At 36.3% G+C, this 16719-nt stretch overlaps 1 protein-coding gene across 1 annotated transcript in view; it reads right to left on the reverse strand.

The window, feature by feature from the left end:
* The window catches only part of EIF3H (eukaryotic translation initiation factor 3 subunit H), an 87758-nt gene that overhangs the window by 54820 nt on the left and 16219 nt on the right, over positions 1 to 16719 (reverse strand). The window contains exon 2 of the mRNA XM_081258767.1: positions 12669 to 12825. Within this exon, the coding sequence (XP_081114893.1) occupies positions 12669 to 12825 (157 nt within the window). The remainder of the gene's footprint in view (positions 1 to 12668; positions 12826 to 16719) is intronic.

Raw genomic sequence — 16719 nt, forward strand, 5'->3', positions numbered from 1 at the left:
TCAAAAAGGTAACCATATGCACACACAAAGAACTGTTTTACAAGTTATAAGCCTCGAAGTCAAATAAGAGATTTACTCACTGACAAAGGTATACAGGATAGATTCTGCCAGTCAACTCCTCTTACCCATACACAACTTCTCCATCATTCATATGGTTGGTTCCCTGTTGGTTACAACTTGTGAGATTTTGAAGCAATTTTCCCATCTATAGGTCTTACTGACCTTTTTTAAAGTACTTAATTGTTTCTCAGGAAACTTGTTTTATGGCCTAATTTGTTTCCAAAAAGATTCCATTTAGGCAACATAAAAATTCTAGCTAGCATTATTAAACCTACCTCAACAATGGTGTCAAACACTGAAGCAGCAAAAAGATTTTATCAAAAAAAAATAATAGAGAAAAATAATAAGAGGCTGGCATGATCATGGTTACTATCCCTGGATTTTCTAGATGGTCTCAAGCATAGGTACCACAACATCTAAAAGGGGAAGTTGAGAGCTGAATGTATCGCAAGCCTCCAGTTTACAGACAGCTGGGTGTACTGGTGACAAAGGAAAATCACTCACTGCTTTGTGTTTCATGAGTGGCACCCAGTGTTCACACAGATTCCTTACAACTTACTAACTGATCCATTTCCTTTCCATGTTCTCTTCTCTCTCACTCTGCTTGCGCAGATGGCAGTTACAGCAGATTGGAAGCATTGCACAACATATCACTTAAGCATACTGTGTACTCAGTAAAGAAGGAAATTCACATGACAAGCTTTATCAGTATTGTCTGTTTAAGTCATCTGCAAAGCAATGTATTCTAGAAAGTCTTCCTGTGTCATCAGTCAGAGGCTGATCTCCTAAGTCAAATTAAACCATCTATTCAACCTATTGTTTGTAACTGCATTCAACAGCATTTAATAAGAACGTGGTTTTCCTCCCTTAACCCACCCAGATCAATGTATACTTTCAATTAGCTTCTCCATTCTTTCAGCATTGAAATGGTCTTAGAGTGCAGGAGGTGACTGTATATATTCAACTACCACTAATTTTCTGTTGACCTAAAGGTTAGAATTGCCCTTCATTTTAATTTAATACCTAGTATACAGGGAGAAACTTAAGAAACTTTCTGAATCTCGTGTTAAATTCAACAAACATTTGATTCCAGCTGTGCTGACAGTAAATGGTAACACCAAGAAGTCACTTTTAAGTAAATACACATCATGCCTACAAGTCACAACTGCATGCATCTGTATCACTCACAGTGCTTTCAAAAAATACTGGCATTACTGACAACCCTCCTAAATTGTGGTGAATTACATATTAGATGGGCACGTTGGAATTTCTAGTTCTGGATTAGCCACTCATTTTAAACTTGGGCCTCTTTGGGCTTCAGTTTCCCACGTGCAAAAAGAATCACAAAAGTTCCTACTGTGATCCACTCTGCAAATGTGAAAATTGAGGCTAGAGACAAATGATTACAATCAGTAATAAACCAGAACTTTACCAGAACTCAGTCTAAATTCCCTTCCTTTTATGCCTTTCAGAAAGTTTGCAAGAGCTGTATAAAAAATATTTTAAATTTTTTCTCAACTAACAGCTATAATGGTAAATGTGTACACACACCATTTCCATATATATGGAATTGGCTACTACTTATTTTTTATCAGGCTGCCCATAGGATGAGGAGACAAAAACGAAATACAAATCTGGCTTATAGCAAAACATCATTCTCATGGCTAATCATGTCAAACATCTCCTAAAGGAGCAGGGAAGTAACCCAGACTTGCTTACTGTGATTTTAACATTTCACAATATGTAACATTTCACAGTATGTCTATACCACCCCATTCCTCATTCATTCACCAGAGAAAATGGCTAATACCCATAAAGGTGTTATATCACCACTCTTCATACAACCCTTCACTCTCTTCTAGTAATGAATCTTTTTAATGTTTTGTTTTATCTGTGTTTTCAAGGTAGGAGTGGTGAGAAGAGTGTTATGAGGAGGAAAAGAAGAAATTTCAAAATTAAGAAGAAATAATTCACCTCACCAAAAAAGTCTTGCTAACAGACTTTTAAAACTGAGTACATTTGATTATAGATTAAATTACTGACAGAGAAATTTTCATCTAAAGGTTTGGGAGTCCCTACCAAGTGAGATCAAAAATAAAATATTTCTAATATGAAAATAAAAAACATGATGAGTTTACAAATCTTTAGGGAACAAATTAAGTTACAAAATAATGGAATCACTCTGAATCACAAACTTGGAGACGTGTAGGCTTGCGGACACATCTTTATAAACCCAAGTCATTCTCCAACTACACAAAAAGTTTTCTAGACACTTGCACCTGAATAGCAACATAATCTTCACTTTATACAATAATCTGGTTTCACTAACGTAATGTGCTAACAAATCTCCCCATGCTTCAAGTCAAACACATTGCTTAGAACAGCTAAGTTCTTCAACGAACACTTCAGAAAATATCCTTAGCAGATATAGGCACGAAATGGCCAGTGGAAATGCCTGGCACACAGTTCCCACTGAAATACTGACTTGATGAATGAGTAACAATGGAATAAAGAAAGAAAAGAAAAGGAGAAGGTAAGGTGAGAACAGAGGAGCCTGGAAGCTACGGTAGCGTGAGGACAACTGTTATTTGTGGAGTGACTGCTGCCTTTGCTGCCTGCTGGGGTCGCTGACACATGCCCCAAGTCCAAAGTTCCCTAACTAGGACTCTGCTGTCTGACTCTTCTAACCACTGTTGCTGCTTGTGGGACTAGTAGCCTGCCACCAAAAACCATGTCCACAAGGTCCTCACCTATCCAATTCTACAAAACAGCAACAAGACAGACACATTTCTGCAAAGACCACTGGAGTAATTTTGTGATCCTCTCACCGATCAAGGAGGGAAGAAAGGCTGTCTGTATATTAAGATGTCTGTAGGTTACATATTAGAGAAAACAAAGGATGAAGATGTATGGGGTGAAGAACGGGGGAGATGTAGGGTTGCATTATAAACCTATGCCATTATATTGTTACTTAAGCCAAAATAAATATTGTCTTTGTTCTCAAATGTATCAGAAAGCACCAAAAATGTACTGAGTAAAAATTACCAATTTAAAAAAAAGGCAGCAAATAAGCCTCATGTTGAAAAGGGATAAAGGTATGAAAACACCAGTCTGAAACTGATAATAGGTAAGCCTTGAAGAGTAACCTCAAACAGATAAAAGTTTCAAGAGCTATGAAAATTTCACCTAGAGAGATGAAAACGAAACAAACAGAACACTTCACTGGCATGACTAAGATATCACTCTATATTAAAGGGCAGTTTGCAAAACTCAGTATTAGCACCAGAACGTCAAATCTAACTATAATCTATCAATCTATAAAACTTGCAGATCAGGTAATGTATTTAATTGGGGGGGTGAAGCCAGGTAGCACTTCTCCAGGGCAAGACAGGAAGCTTGAACTGTGATGGTTAGGACAATTTTTGGAAAAACAGAAATAGCAAGGATCTTTGATTACACACTGTAGCTGTGGCTTTTTGACATTTTAATTAGTGCCAAAACAGTTCATTTCTAATGGTTATTACCTTAAAGTTTAGTAATAAATTCAAATATCTATACCTAATGTCGTTGTGGTTCAAAAGTAAGGCAATTTTTATTTAATTAAAATTTAAACCACTGGGAATAGTAATTTAAGGATTACATTTTTAGACCTGGGAAACTTAGGAATTTTAAATACTATTTAAGTATTGTATCCACCTGTAATTTTCAAATCTTAAGGTATTACTTTAAGTCTGGACAAAATTTGAACAGGTTTTACTTGGCTTCTTTCCAAACCATAGCACTTACGCTTTAGGGACCAAGGGAGGGTACAGTGTAAAGCACTTTAATTTCTTAAAGCAGAAAAATCTTTTACCTTGACCACATTTTCAATAGTATATCCTTCCATGCACAGGAGTTTCTCATTTAAAAGGGGGAAAAAACCCTAAATTTTAAAACATGCAATAAACGCAAAAATATTTTTCAAGCTTTTAAAATGAAGTTAGACTTTGTTCCTACTCTTGTATTTAAAATCTTGAGACGCCCAAACTGAGAGAACAAAAAAGGCATAAAAATAATCAGGACTGATGCTTTATATTTGGATTCTACTTCTCATATTCTCATCACCCTAATAAGCCAAAAACTAAACATATAAAGTAAGGTTAAGGTTTTTAACTTAGTTTCAAATCACAAACTATAGCTTTCTGAGTGAGCAAAATAATTTAAGTAAGCAATAATCTAAAGTTCATTACCCTGAATATTCAGTGATAAATGACTCAATGTGAATGGTTTAACATTTTCAAAATACTACCATGAATAACAACAAAGACATCAGTACCCTGGAGAACTGTGCCATAATTCAGTGTACAGATTCTCTCTAGTTACCTGACTATACAATGTTTCATTTAAAATGAAATATATATGAAATAGGTTATTAAATATTTAAAATTTATTAAGTATCCTATTTAAATATTTATTAAATATTTTAAATAGAGCTAACTGCAGCATGGGTCTTGAGTTTCTATAAACAAGGCATTCAATTATTATTGTCAAGCATCTTTTTATGTATCAAAAGAGCCTAGATGTCAAAAACAACTTCTCCACCTAATACAAAATCAGCAACAAAATCTGAAAAATATTATCAAGGAACATAATTAGCTCTGAACAATAAAGATGCCAAAATGAATATATATTAAATTCTAGAGATGCTTGTGTTATTTATGAGGGCCCAGAAATGTGAATAATTGGAACAAACTCACAAGACATAACTTCCTTAAAAATTACTTAAAATGCAACTAATAACCACCTACAAAATCAAACTTTACCTCCCCTGTGAAGTCATCCTCCAAAAGGAATTAGTAGCTCATATCTGAGTGTTGCCATCATTTTCTCCCTTCCTCACACTAGACTTAGATTAATTGTTTCACAATTCTTTATTTACACACTTGTCTCTCCCACTTAAAATCTTTCAAAGCAGTAACTAGGATTTCATATCTGTATCTTTTTCACCACCCACTCAATGCAATTTTTTTTCACCACCTACTCAATGCAATTTGCTGGATAAAAGCTGAAAAGGAATTTTTTTTCTGATATCTGAAACATTATCATACCTCCACTTGATGATCTGAGGTCACAAAGTAAACATACTCCTACTTCTCCAGTAAGTTTCAAAACACACTTCAAAACTATCTATATATAATATTTCCAATATTTCCACCAAGAAAAGCTCTTTGGGGGGGAAAAGAAGCAATAAAACAGTATTTTTTAAAAAACGAAATCTGTCGAACAGACCACAGTGATCAATGACTGTTCATACAGATGGAAGATAATACAAAATAATAAGTAAACATCATGTCTTTTTACAAAATGTCCCCATCTGTCTGAAAAAACATGAAAAGCTTTCTCCATTCTGACTCAACCCTTCCCTGAACTCAAAAGCAATACAAAATAGTGGTCATCAGCTAGGGTTAAAGCAGTTTTGCACTCAGTGTGGGCTGCAAGCAAACTAAGGAGAAGGAAGGCAAGACTTCAGGAAGCAAGTAATTAAGCAGAGACTTTCTCCAGTGTAAAATATAGCTTACCTATGTAGAAAGTATTGCAAGTAATATAACTATACAAACCCACTCTCTCCAATCCCAGTGATAGAAAAATAACACCTATGCCATGAAAAATTACTGTGATTACATTTTATTTTAATTACATTTTTGCCAAGTTTTATTTTAGCCTTTGAAGAGTTCTGTTTAAGACGATACTACTTACTGCTCTTCTGTTGGTAGCTTAATGATAAAATGATAGCGTATAACACAGCCTTTAGTAGTGTTTCCTGGTCTAACACTAAACTTGAGTTTAAGAAAATAATTTTCAAGTGCCTGAAAATAAACAGAAAGGTTAAGAGCTATGTGCGTGTACATATCACTTCACTGTGTGGAATTACTTCAGTAATTACACATGCTGCACACGTCAATACTGTCTCAGTTAGGCATCACTTCATTTCCCTAACTGCATTTTAATAGCACAATACAGTCTTCGTGCTTCATTTCTGAAAGAAACTTATTTGAAGGCCAAGGATCATCCTTTGTGACTAACTTAAAAGAGCAAAATTTTAAAAATTGTCTATTCCAAATATGAAAATTATGGATGTGGCTCTGATGCAGAATAAAGTAAGCTTCTTGTATCACCTGCAATATTATATTGATTTAGTCTGCTGAAAAACAAGACAGTGAGTTATTGGATCTGTGTTTAATTCACTGCACTTTATAACATATTTAAGGAATTCAGTTGTATAAAACAGTATCTGAATCTTATCAGATGAAAATATTTTTCCCTTTTAGCAAGCCTCGGGTTGCATGTCTAAAAAAACAAATTAGTCTCCAGTTCTCCTAAGCTTGATAATAGTGCCCCCTAATGGGAATTTTAATATGAGTTTTTCTACTTAATTTTTAAAAATCATATATTCTCTAACATGAGCATATTATCTCTCTAGAAAGTAAATTCTGTAACATAAAAGTTTATCGAGATTTAAACCTCTCCAAGGAGAAGTTATCACATATGCAAAAAAAAAAGTGAATTCATGGAGAGAAACAAGAGAAACTTCATGCCACAACTGTTTCTTGTTTTCTGTATCAGCTTATTGTAACATCATCCATGGTAGCACTACCCAGAAAGTTAATCTCATAAGGAAATTATCCTTCAGCTATGTTCCCAATGTTCAGTATATAAGCAATTAATACGTGCTTGATGAAAAACATTAGCGAGTCAGATAAAAACAGGTTCAGAAGTGAATTATTCGGCGTCACACAGATCCTAAATATAGAGCTGAAATTTCCACCCAGGTTTTCAGGCCTCATACCACTACCTTTCCACAACACCTGGTCACAAGTCTACAACCATTAATTGAAAGCCTTTCTTCCCTGTTATCCACAGACAGTTCTCACATATATCAATAATATGTGGGATTTTTTTGAAAAGAAAAATGCATTAAAATTAAAGTAAATACCATTCTGATACTTTGCAGATGCACCAGAGAAACAAACACCTGATAATACCAGCATTTTCATTACAGTGCCCATAATACATTCTGGATGAGAGTCAATGTCAAGGGCAACATCCAGAAGAAATAAGTAACAAACAAAAAGCCATCAATTTACGATGAAAAGAAAGAACTATCTTTAACTTTTGAGAGCAGGAAAATAACAAGAAAAAATTATATATAAAAAAGAAGTGGTCAAACTTTCTTAAAGAACCAGACAGTAAAAAAAAAAAAAAAAATTCAGGCTCAGTGCCCATATGGTCTCTGTCACAACTACTCAACTAAGCCACTGTAGCAGGAACACAGCCACAGAAAATACATAAGTGAATGGGCATGACAGTGTTTCAATAAAACTTTATATGGAAAAGCAGGCCCACAGATCATCATTTGCCAGGCCCTAACTTAAAACGTCTCTCTCTTGGACCACAGATTAGAAATCTCAACTTTACACGAGGCACAAAAACACACAAACCAAAAAACCCAACCTAACACAACTCGAAATACATAATCACTAAGCTTATTAAATGTTCAGTGATTTTTACTTCCATAGGGTGAAAAGCAGAGGAAAAGATCCTTCCCTGAATAAATATTAGTTTTAGCAAGCATATAATACCAGAATAGCAGTAAGCAAAACAACAGGTCTTTACTTTAGCATGATTTAAAATAATCAACATGCAGGACTATAATGGGAAAATTTAGCTTTTATCAAGGTTTGATAAACATCTAATGGTGACTGCATACCAATGCCCATTAAGATAAATAAATGGGGACTTCCCTGGCGGTCCAGAGGTTAAGACTTCGCCTTCCGGGCTTCCCTGGTGACGCAGTGGTTGAGAATCTGCCTGCCAATGCAGGGGACACGGGTTCGAGCCCTGGTCTGGGAGGATCCCACATGCCGCGGAGCGGCTAGGCCCGTGAGCCACGACTACTGAGCCTGTGCGTCTGGAGCTTGTGCTCCGCAACGAGAGAGGCCGCGATAGTGAGAGGCCCACGCACTGCGATGAAGAGTGGTCCCCGCTTGCCACAACTAGGGGAAGCCCTCACACAGAAACGAAGACCCAACACAGAAAAAATAAATTAATTAACTAATAAACTCCTACCCCCAACATCTTCTTAAAAAAAAAAAAGAATTACAATTTGTCTTGTAATCTATTCTACACACACACACACACACAGAGACTTCGCCTTCCAATACAGGGGGTGCAGGTTCAATCCCTGGTCGGGGAACTAAGATCCCACATGCCTCTCCGCCAAAAAACCAAAACGTAAAACAGAAGCAATATTGTAACAAATTCAATAAAGACTTTAAAAAATGGTTCACATCGAAAAAACTTAAATAAATGGCTTAAGTGAGAGAACCTAAAATTTAAGACTACTACAGGAGGCTACGAAGAAATACAGAGCATTGTCTTACAATTATTCACATATGTAAGGAAAATGGCAAAACCTACTAGCTTCCAAAGGCAAACCAAGAAAATCTAATTCAAATTCAGTTGTTTTTCCCAAAAACAAATTTAAGATATAGAATAATGATGCTCTGCACTCAACACCCTTTAATCACTGGCTTCTACTTCATTAAATTTCTAAAATCAACACCATTTTAGTGGGAAAATCATGGGATTTGGGACCAGGGACCCAAAGATCTCAATCCCTATTCTACCAACTGCCAGTTAAATGATTTTGGACAAGTTGACCTCAGTTTCCTAATGTGCAAAACAGGACTGGTAAAACCTTCAACTATGTAGAGTAAATGATTATAGGAAATGCACATATAATACACAGCAAACAATGCCCTGTAAGTTTTTTATTATTATTTAACATTAAATTGAAGTCTGTTCTAATCTCAGTGTTATTAAAGCATTTTTTAATGAGCTTCTTAAAGCACATGTTAATGAAAAGGTACAAAGGCCAATTATCTCAAGTCCATAAAAGAAGTCAGCTTCCATGGAGAACAGTATGGAGGTTCCTTAAAAAACTAAAAATACAATTACCATATGACCCAACAATCCCACTATTGGGCATATACCCAGAGAAAACCATAATTCAAAAAGACACATGCACCCCAATGTTACTGCAGCACTATTTACAATAGCCAGGTCATGGAAGCAACCTAAATGCCCATCGACAGACGAATGGATAAAGAAAATGTGGTACATATACACAATGGAATATTACTCAGCCATAAAAAGGAACAAAACTGGGTCATTTGTAGAGACGTGGATGGATCTAGAGACTATCAAACAGAGTGAACTAAGTCAGAAAGAGAAAAACAAGTATCGTATATTAACGCATATATGTGGAACCTAAAAAAATGGTACAGATGAACCAGTTTGCAGGGCAGAAATTGAGACACAGATGTGGAGAACAAACGAATGAACACCAAGGGGGGAAAGCAGCAGGGGGTGGTGGTGGTGGTGGGATGAACTGGGAGATTGGGATTGACATGTATACACTGATGTGTATAATATGGATGACTAATAAAAAAAATTTTTTTTTAAAAGCAGGAAAAAAAAAAGTTAGCTTCCAATGATCAAGATCTAAAATTAGTCAAACATTTTGCTTTGTTCATCTACCATATTTGCACTGAACAGCTATTTCTTGCTCATATTCTAAATTGAGAATTTTATAAAACAAAATTAATTACCCGAGAAAGCCACGTGACAATGTAAACTGTTCAGGAATGGATTCTGCTCCCAACTGTGCCACTAACAAGGAAACTGAGTAAGTCACTTCAAATGAACCTCTCAGGCTCCTAACTTGTAAATCAAAGAAATTGTGCTAACAATCCCTGGTCTTCTCCCTTGTCTTCCAGATCTAAAATAGTTATTACTGAATTATAATTAAGTATCTCCAGATAGGCTGGTGAATATGGGAATAGAGATAACTTAATACTGCCAAAACGGACTGAAGAGAAATCCCAACCATAATCCTATGTGAGTATTACACACATCTAATATTAATATTACAGTAGTTCAAATGAAACAAGGAGATTCTGACTGGCTTAAAATAAAACAAAATAAAATGCATATTGCACGAAAGTTTTTTAATAATGCTAATACTTAAGTGCCTAGAATAAAACAGCCTTGGTTAGTTTCTAGAAGTATTATCTTAATGAAAAGAAGATGTGTAGACCAAACTGCAATACCAAGGTATTAACCTCAGTAAGAATATACTTTGTGTTATTAAATGTTCAAGGTACTATGAGGAGGTGAAGTCAAGTGAGATAACATTTTATCAAAGTTAAAGTTGATCAATTAAAAGTTATATAGAAAATGAATAGTAAAAAGAAATTTAAAAGACAATCTCATTTACAATAGCACCAAAAAGAATGAAATACTTGAAATAGGAACAAACTCAACCAATGCAGCACAACACTTGTACACTGAAAACTACAAAAAGTAAAGACGACACAAATAAATGGAAAGACATCCAGCCTGTATTCATGGACTAGAAGATTTAATGTTGTTAAAATGTCCATACTACCCAATGTGATCTACAGATTCAACGCAATCCCTATCAAAATCCCAATGGCATTTTTTTTTTGCAGAAATAGGAAAAAAACATCTAAAATTCATATGGAATCCCAAAGGACCCTAAATCGCCAAAATAATCTTGAGAAAGAAAAACAAAGCTGGAGACCTCACACTTCTTGATTCCAAAACACATTACAAAGCAACAATAATCAAAAGAGTATGGCACTGGCATAAAATTCCTAGAAGAAAACACAGGGAAGAACCTTCATAACATTGGTCTTGGCAATGGTTTCTTGGATGTTACACCAAAAGCAAAGGCAACAAAACCAAAAATAGATAAGTCACATTATATTAAACCTTCTGCGCAACAAAGGAAACAAAAGAGTGAAAGGAACAAAACATCTACAAACCATATATACGAGGAGTTAATACCCAGAATATATAAAAACTCCTTCAACTGAGCAACAACAAAAAAAATCCTAAAAAATTAGCAAAGGACTTGAATAGATATTTCTCCTTCTAAAGAAAACATAAAAATGGCCAACAAGCATATGAAGAGATGCTCAACATCACTAATATCAAGGAAATGTAAATCAAAACCACAATGAAAGATCGCCTCACACGTGTCAGAATGGCTATCATCAATAAGACAACAAATAACAACTGTTGGCAAGAAGATCGAGAAAAGGGACCCCTCACACACTGTTGGTGGGAATGTCAACTGGTGTAGTCACTGTGGAAAACACTATGAAAGTTCTACCAAAAAAATTACATATAGAATTATCACACGATCCAGCAAATCCCACTTCTGACAAGATTATATATCCAAGAGAACTGAAAATAAGATCTTGAAGAGACATTTGCAGCATTATTCACAGTAGCCAAGAGGTAAAAACCATCTAAATATCCATCAACAAATGAATGGAAAAATAAAGTATAGTATATACATACAAGGGAGTATTATTCAGCCTTAAAAATGAAGGAGGGCCTCCCTGGTGGCGCAGTGGTTGAGAGTCCGCCTGCCGATGCAGGGGATACGGGTTCGTGCCCCGGTCTGGGAGGATCCCATATGCCGCGGAGCGGCTGGGCCCGTGAGCCATGGCCGCTGGGCCTGCGCGTCCGGAGCCTGTGCTCCGCAACGGGAGAGGCCACAGCAGTGAGAGGCCCACATACCGCAAAAAGAAAAAAAAAAAAAAAAAAAAAAAAAATGAAGGAAATCCTGCCGTATGCTACAACGTGAATGAGCTTTAAGGACCTTAAGCTAAGTGAAATAAGCCAGTCACAAAAAGACAAATACTGCACGATTCCACTTATAAGTGGTATCTAAAGCAGTCAACCTCTTAGAAACAGAAAGTAGAATGGTGGCTGCCACGGGTTTGGGGAGGGCAAAAAGGGGAGGAGTTGGTCAATGGATATGGAGTTTCAGTTTTTGCAAAATCGAAGTTCTAGAGATCTGCTCCACAACAAATGGCATAAAGTTAACACTACTGTATACTTAAAAATAATTAAGCTGATAAATGTTATTTGTCTTAACTGCCATTAAAAAAAAAGGTATGTACAAAATGAGTTCTGAGAGTTCAGACAAGTGAGAAATTATTTTCAACTAGATTTTTTTTTTAAATCCTTTAGGATGCTGACCTTGGCCTTTGGTATGAGCTTTTAACTACTATTAACCTTTGCTAACAAAGCAATTATACCTGTAGCACAAAAATAAAATGCTCCTGAAATACTTAAGGAGTGTCGTCTTTCTGAAGTAGATAGCTCAACTCATCTTTTCTTAAACAGTAAGCCAAATACTATAGTAGGAAATGGGTGTTGGACACAATGACAATCCCTGTCCTTCACAATGTACTTGGCAAGCTGATTTCATAATGGGAAAGTTAACATCAGCACAGCTCCTATCCAAATTATGAGAATCACAAATTCCAAATAAGTAAAGGCCAAACTAATGAAGTTTTTTATAATAAATCTTCATTTCAGAGAATTTGTATAATTTTTTTTCTCAAGAAACTCAGAACTAGGCTACCCTGATAGACTCCCAGTAACAGAATATCAAAGGTTATGGTGAACATTGGATTAATAACCATTTGTGTGCACTGCAAAGACACAGTTAAGACGAGTACCCTTACCTTCATCAAAGTCAGCATCATCTTCAGTGTGCTGGGGGAAAGGAAAGCAGTTGGTAATTTCAAGCCGATCTTCGACAACAAGGCCCAAAAGCACTCCTTGAACCACCTCAGTTCCCTGTCCTTCTTCTTGGTAATGTTTGATGATCTTTAATACCACCTAGAAGAAAAAAAACAGAAAGAAGCTTAAATGCCATCTTATAGTTTACACTTCCTTTATTTCAAAGAAAAAATAAAACTTGCCTAACCAAATTCCTTACAAATCATTTCCTTTACCCGTACATAAATAATAGAGTCTTAAATAGTTTAAATGTACATCTGAAACTCTTGGAATTTGAAGACATGTCAAAAATGTCCAGGGCTTCCCTGGTGGCACAGTGGTTGAGAGTCTGCCTGCCAATACAGGGGACGTGGGTTCGTGCCCCGGCCCGGGAGGATCCCACATGCCGTGGAGCGGCTGGGCCCGTGAGCCACGGCTGCTGAGTCTGTGCGTCCGGAGCCTGTGCTCTGCAACGGGAGAGGCCACAACACTGAGAGGCCCGCGTACCGCAAAAAAAAAAAAAAAAAAAGTGTCCATGTATAGCACTCACAACCTTCAAGTCAAGGGTCCCTAAAGGTCTGGCATCCAAGAGTTCCTTCAGTCAAATCAAACAACATCACCTCAACCTGAGATCATTACAAAGTGATCCTGTTAACCTTTGTTAATAGTAAGATAATTTCCTGCCACAGATGTTAAAAGTATCAATAAAACACAGAGAAAAAGACCTCAATTATCTGAACACCTAAAAGCAGAACCCTCTGACAAATTCTCAACACCTCAAGATGGTTCCTGAACAGAGCATCTAATTAATCAGAGGAAGCAACAATGGGAACATGTATCTAAGAAGAATCTGCTTGGTAACAGAGAACACAAAGAGAACCCAGTCTCTAGCACTACCTAATTTTTCTCAACCAGAAGGATACACCAAATAATCTCTAATGGATTAGTCAGCTCTTACTATTACTCTCTCCTTTAATATTTCCATAAAGATAAAGAGGTAACAGGATTGAACAGGCAATTAATTTAAAAGTTCACAGTAACAGTAATGATTAATAATAATTCCTACAACATGAGACTGGTAATATATTAATGGGCTTTGAATAGTGCTTGGCACATAGTATTTATTAATAGTAGTCTATTATTCAGTACAAGCCCATGGCCTGAAGACTAAAGGGCAATACAGTCTACAATATAATGGAAAGTCCTCAGAGGGAAAAAATAAGTCTAACAACAAAATGATAATTAGTATCTTACTGATTAGCATTTAATTTAAAACAAGTATATTATTGACAGAAATAAATCATTGGTAACCAGTTAGTAACACAGGTTAAAATTATTGAACATCATGTGCCAGGCAGTATTCTAATTATTTTACATGTATTATCAATCACGTAATTCTCACAACTACCTTAGGGAAAAGGCATTATTATACTCATTTTACAAATACGAAAACTGAAGCAGAGAGAAGTAAATGACTAAAGATCACACATCCAGGAAATGGTAGAACCAAGATTTAAACCAAGTCAAACTCCAAAGCTCATGTGCATACTTTAACAAGGACATGACTTTCATATCAGTAACTTAATAATTAAAACCATGAGTTAGGAACAGATACGAAGCAAAGACTCTGTGATGAACAGACCCAAAAAGACGTTACACCAGTGTAAGATCCAGACCTCCTAAGAACAGCAAGCTGTCAGCAGGGAAAAAAGCTTCATGTAGAAGGACTGGCAGTACTAGTTGGTGTACTACTTCAATACTGTGAAGTGGAGAAAGTGTACAAACCTTACATATTCCTGTATAAAAGACCTCTCCACTTCTTGAAAGGCACAAAATGGGCTTAAGGGGTCATGCAGGAATAGGAATGATTTACAGCTCTAGCATTTATTAGCTGTGACCTTGGGAAAGCTATTTAATCTTCCTAAGTCTTAGACTTCTGACTTGCAAAATGGAGCTACTTCATAGCATTATTGACACTATTAAAAATGAGAAAATGTACAGTAAATACTTCACACAGGGTCTGCCATGTAATAAATGCTCAGTAAATCATCAATATTACTGACTTTATCAATAAAAAGAGAACTGTTTAATTCCTGTTCAACTTGACTCTCTGCCAAGAACAATTATTTCACACTTAAAGAACAGAAGAAACATGAATAAGAAGGGATAAACAAAACTGACAAAGAGTTATCACAGACACACCTACCAACTTGTGTAGTTTACCTAGTTTCCTGGATACTTAACCCTATTAATGAGATCACTGAACCACAGGTGAAATCAAAGTAAATGAGAGATGCTAGAAGATATCTGAGCTTAATGTAGATCTTTGCACAAATCCTAGAACTGATCCCTAACAGCTGGTTCCTGTGTGTGCAAAAAGCAGTATTGATGACTAGGGCTCAGCATAGTTTCACAAAAAGCCAGGCCAAAATAATCTTATTTCCTTTTATAAAGAAATGAGAAAAAATAATTATGTTTAAAAACAAATTAGCATAGTTTAAAAGTATCTTATATTGAAACACTGTCTTCACTCTTACCAAAGTGAACTGTAAAGGGGTTGGGAGCAATATAACCAAACAGCATAGCAGCCTGATATGCTTGCCCCAAGAATCAATGCAATTTATACAGCATCCACACAGCATCCACAGAAGTACAGTGCTCCAAGTAAAAGAAATTATTATCTCACTCTTTCAAGCATCACTGACCTGTTACAGCCAGTTCTCTATAACAATCAAGAGAAAATTTAACAGTATTCAGTTGAGCAACGGGAAAAAGCACAGTGGTTTAACCATCGGCTAAACACGATCAACATGAATAAGTATACCCCAAAAGGGCTAATTATAAGAGAGAAAGTTTAAAACTCTGTGATGAGAACCAGTTCAATGAATTCAAATCTCTCTCCAGGCTCGGGACACTCATAAAGAGCACTTTCCATGGGCTTCCCTGGCGGCGCAGTGGTTGAGAGTCCGCCTGCCGATGCAGGGGACACGGGTTCGTGCCCAGGTCCAGGAAGATCCCACATGCCGCGGCGCGGCTGGGCCCGTGAGCCATGGCCGCTGAGCCTGCGCGTCCGGAGCCTGTGCTCTGCAACAGGAGAGGCCACAACAGTGAGAGGCCCGCGTACCGCAAAAAAAAAAAAAAAGGGCACTTTCCAAATAGTGAAGCACTAGAGAATGCGTCTTACTTTGAAAGACAAACTAAGGACCACAGGTGACAGTTTCAGAAAAGAGTATTTCAATTTTAAAGATGAATTCTCTCTAGCATTTATGGCTGTCCAAAATAGAAGCCTTTAGGAAAGGCCTGGTGATCACTAAAATGATCTTGCCAATTTAATAAAATCTGATGAAATAAAACATTCAGAAAAAAAACAACTTTACCAAAACTAAGCAAACTCATTCTTCATTTTGACATTTTAGAGCCTTCCTATTTCTTATATACACATTAAAATCTCAATTCTTTAGTTCAAAAAATAATGTACTGGAATTGCATTACAAACTTCAGAGTAGGCTCACTTAGATGTCAAAAGGAAATTCCTGAGCAGAAGGAACCTACTGACATACAGGCTTCTGAAATTCTACACAAATAACCAAGAACTTACTGTATATAGAAAAATATTCCATATATTATTGGTATTTATAAGAATCCATGTACTGCTCACGGTCTCCCCTCTTAAATGTCCTCGTAAAAATGAAGGGATGTTTTTACTCACTGCATCTTCAACACCCAACACAGGTACTAGCACATAAAAAATACTCAAAATATATTTGCTAAAGGAATGAATGGTAAACATTTATCAGTCACTTATGCCAAGCACCCCACCAAGTGCCTCGCATGCAATTACTCATTTAATCCTCAAAATCACTCTACAAAGTTAGCAATATTATTTTCCCATTTTACAGAGGAGGAAACAGATAATCTGACATAGATTTATTAAATCAGGAAAGTGAGATCTGACTTCTGACACCAAGGTACATTTAATTACTTACTTCACAGTAACCGAGTAACTTTAGGCTC

The sequence above is a fragment of the Mesoplodon bidens genome (assembly GCF_964165515.1).
Source record: "Mesoplodon bidens genome assembly, chromosome: 16".
NCBI lineage: Eukaryota > Metazoa > Chordata > Mammalia > Artiodactyla > Ziphiidae > Mesoplodon > Mesoplodon bidens.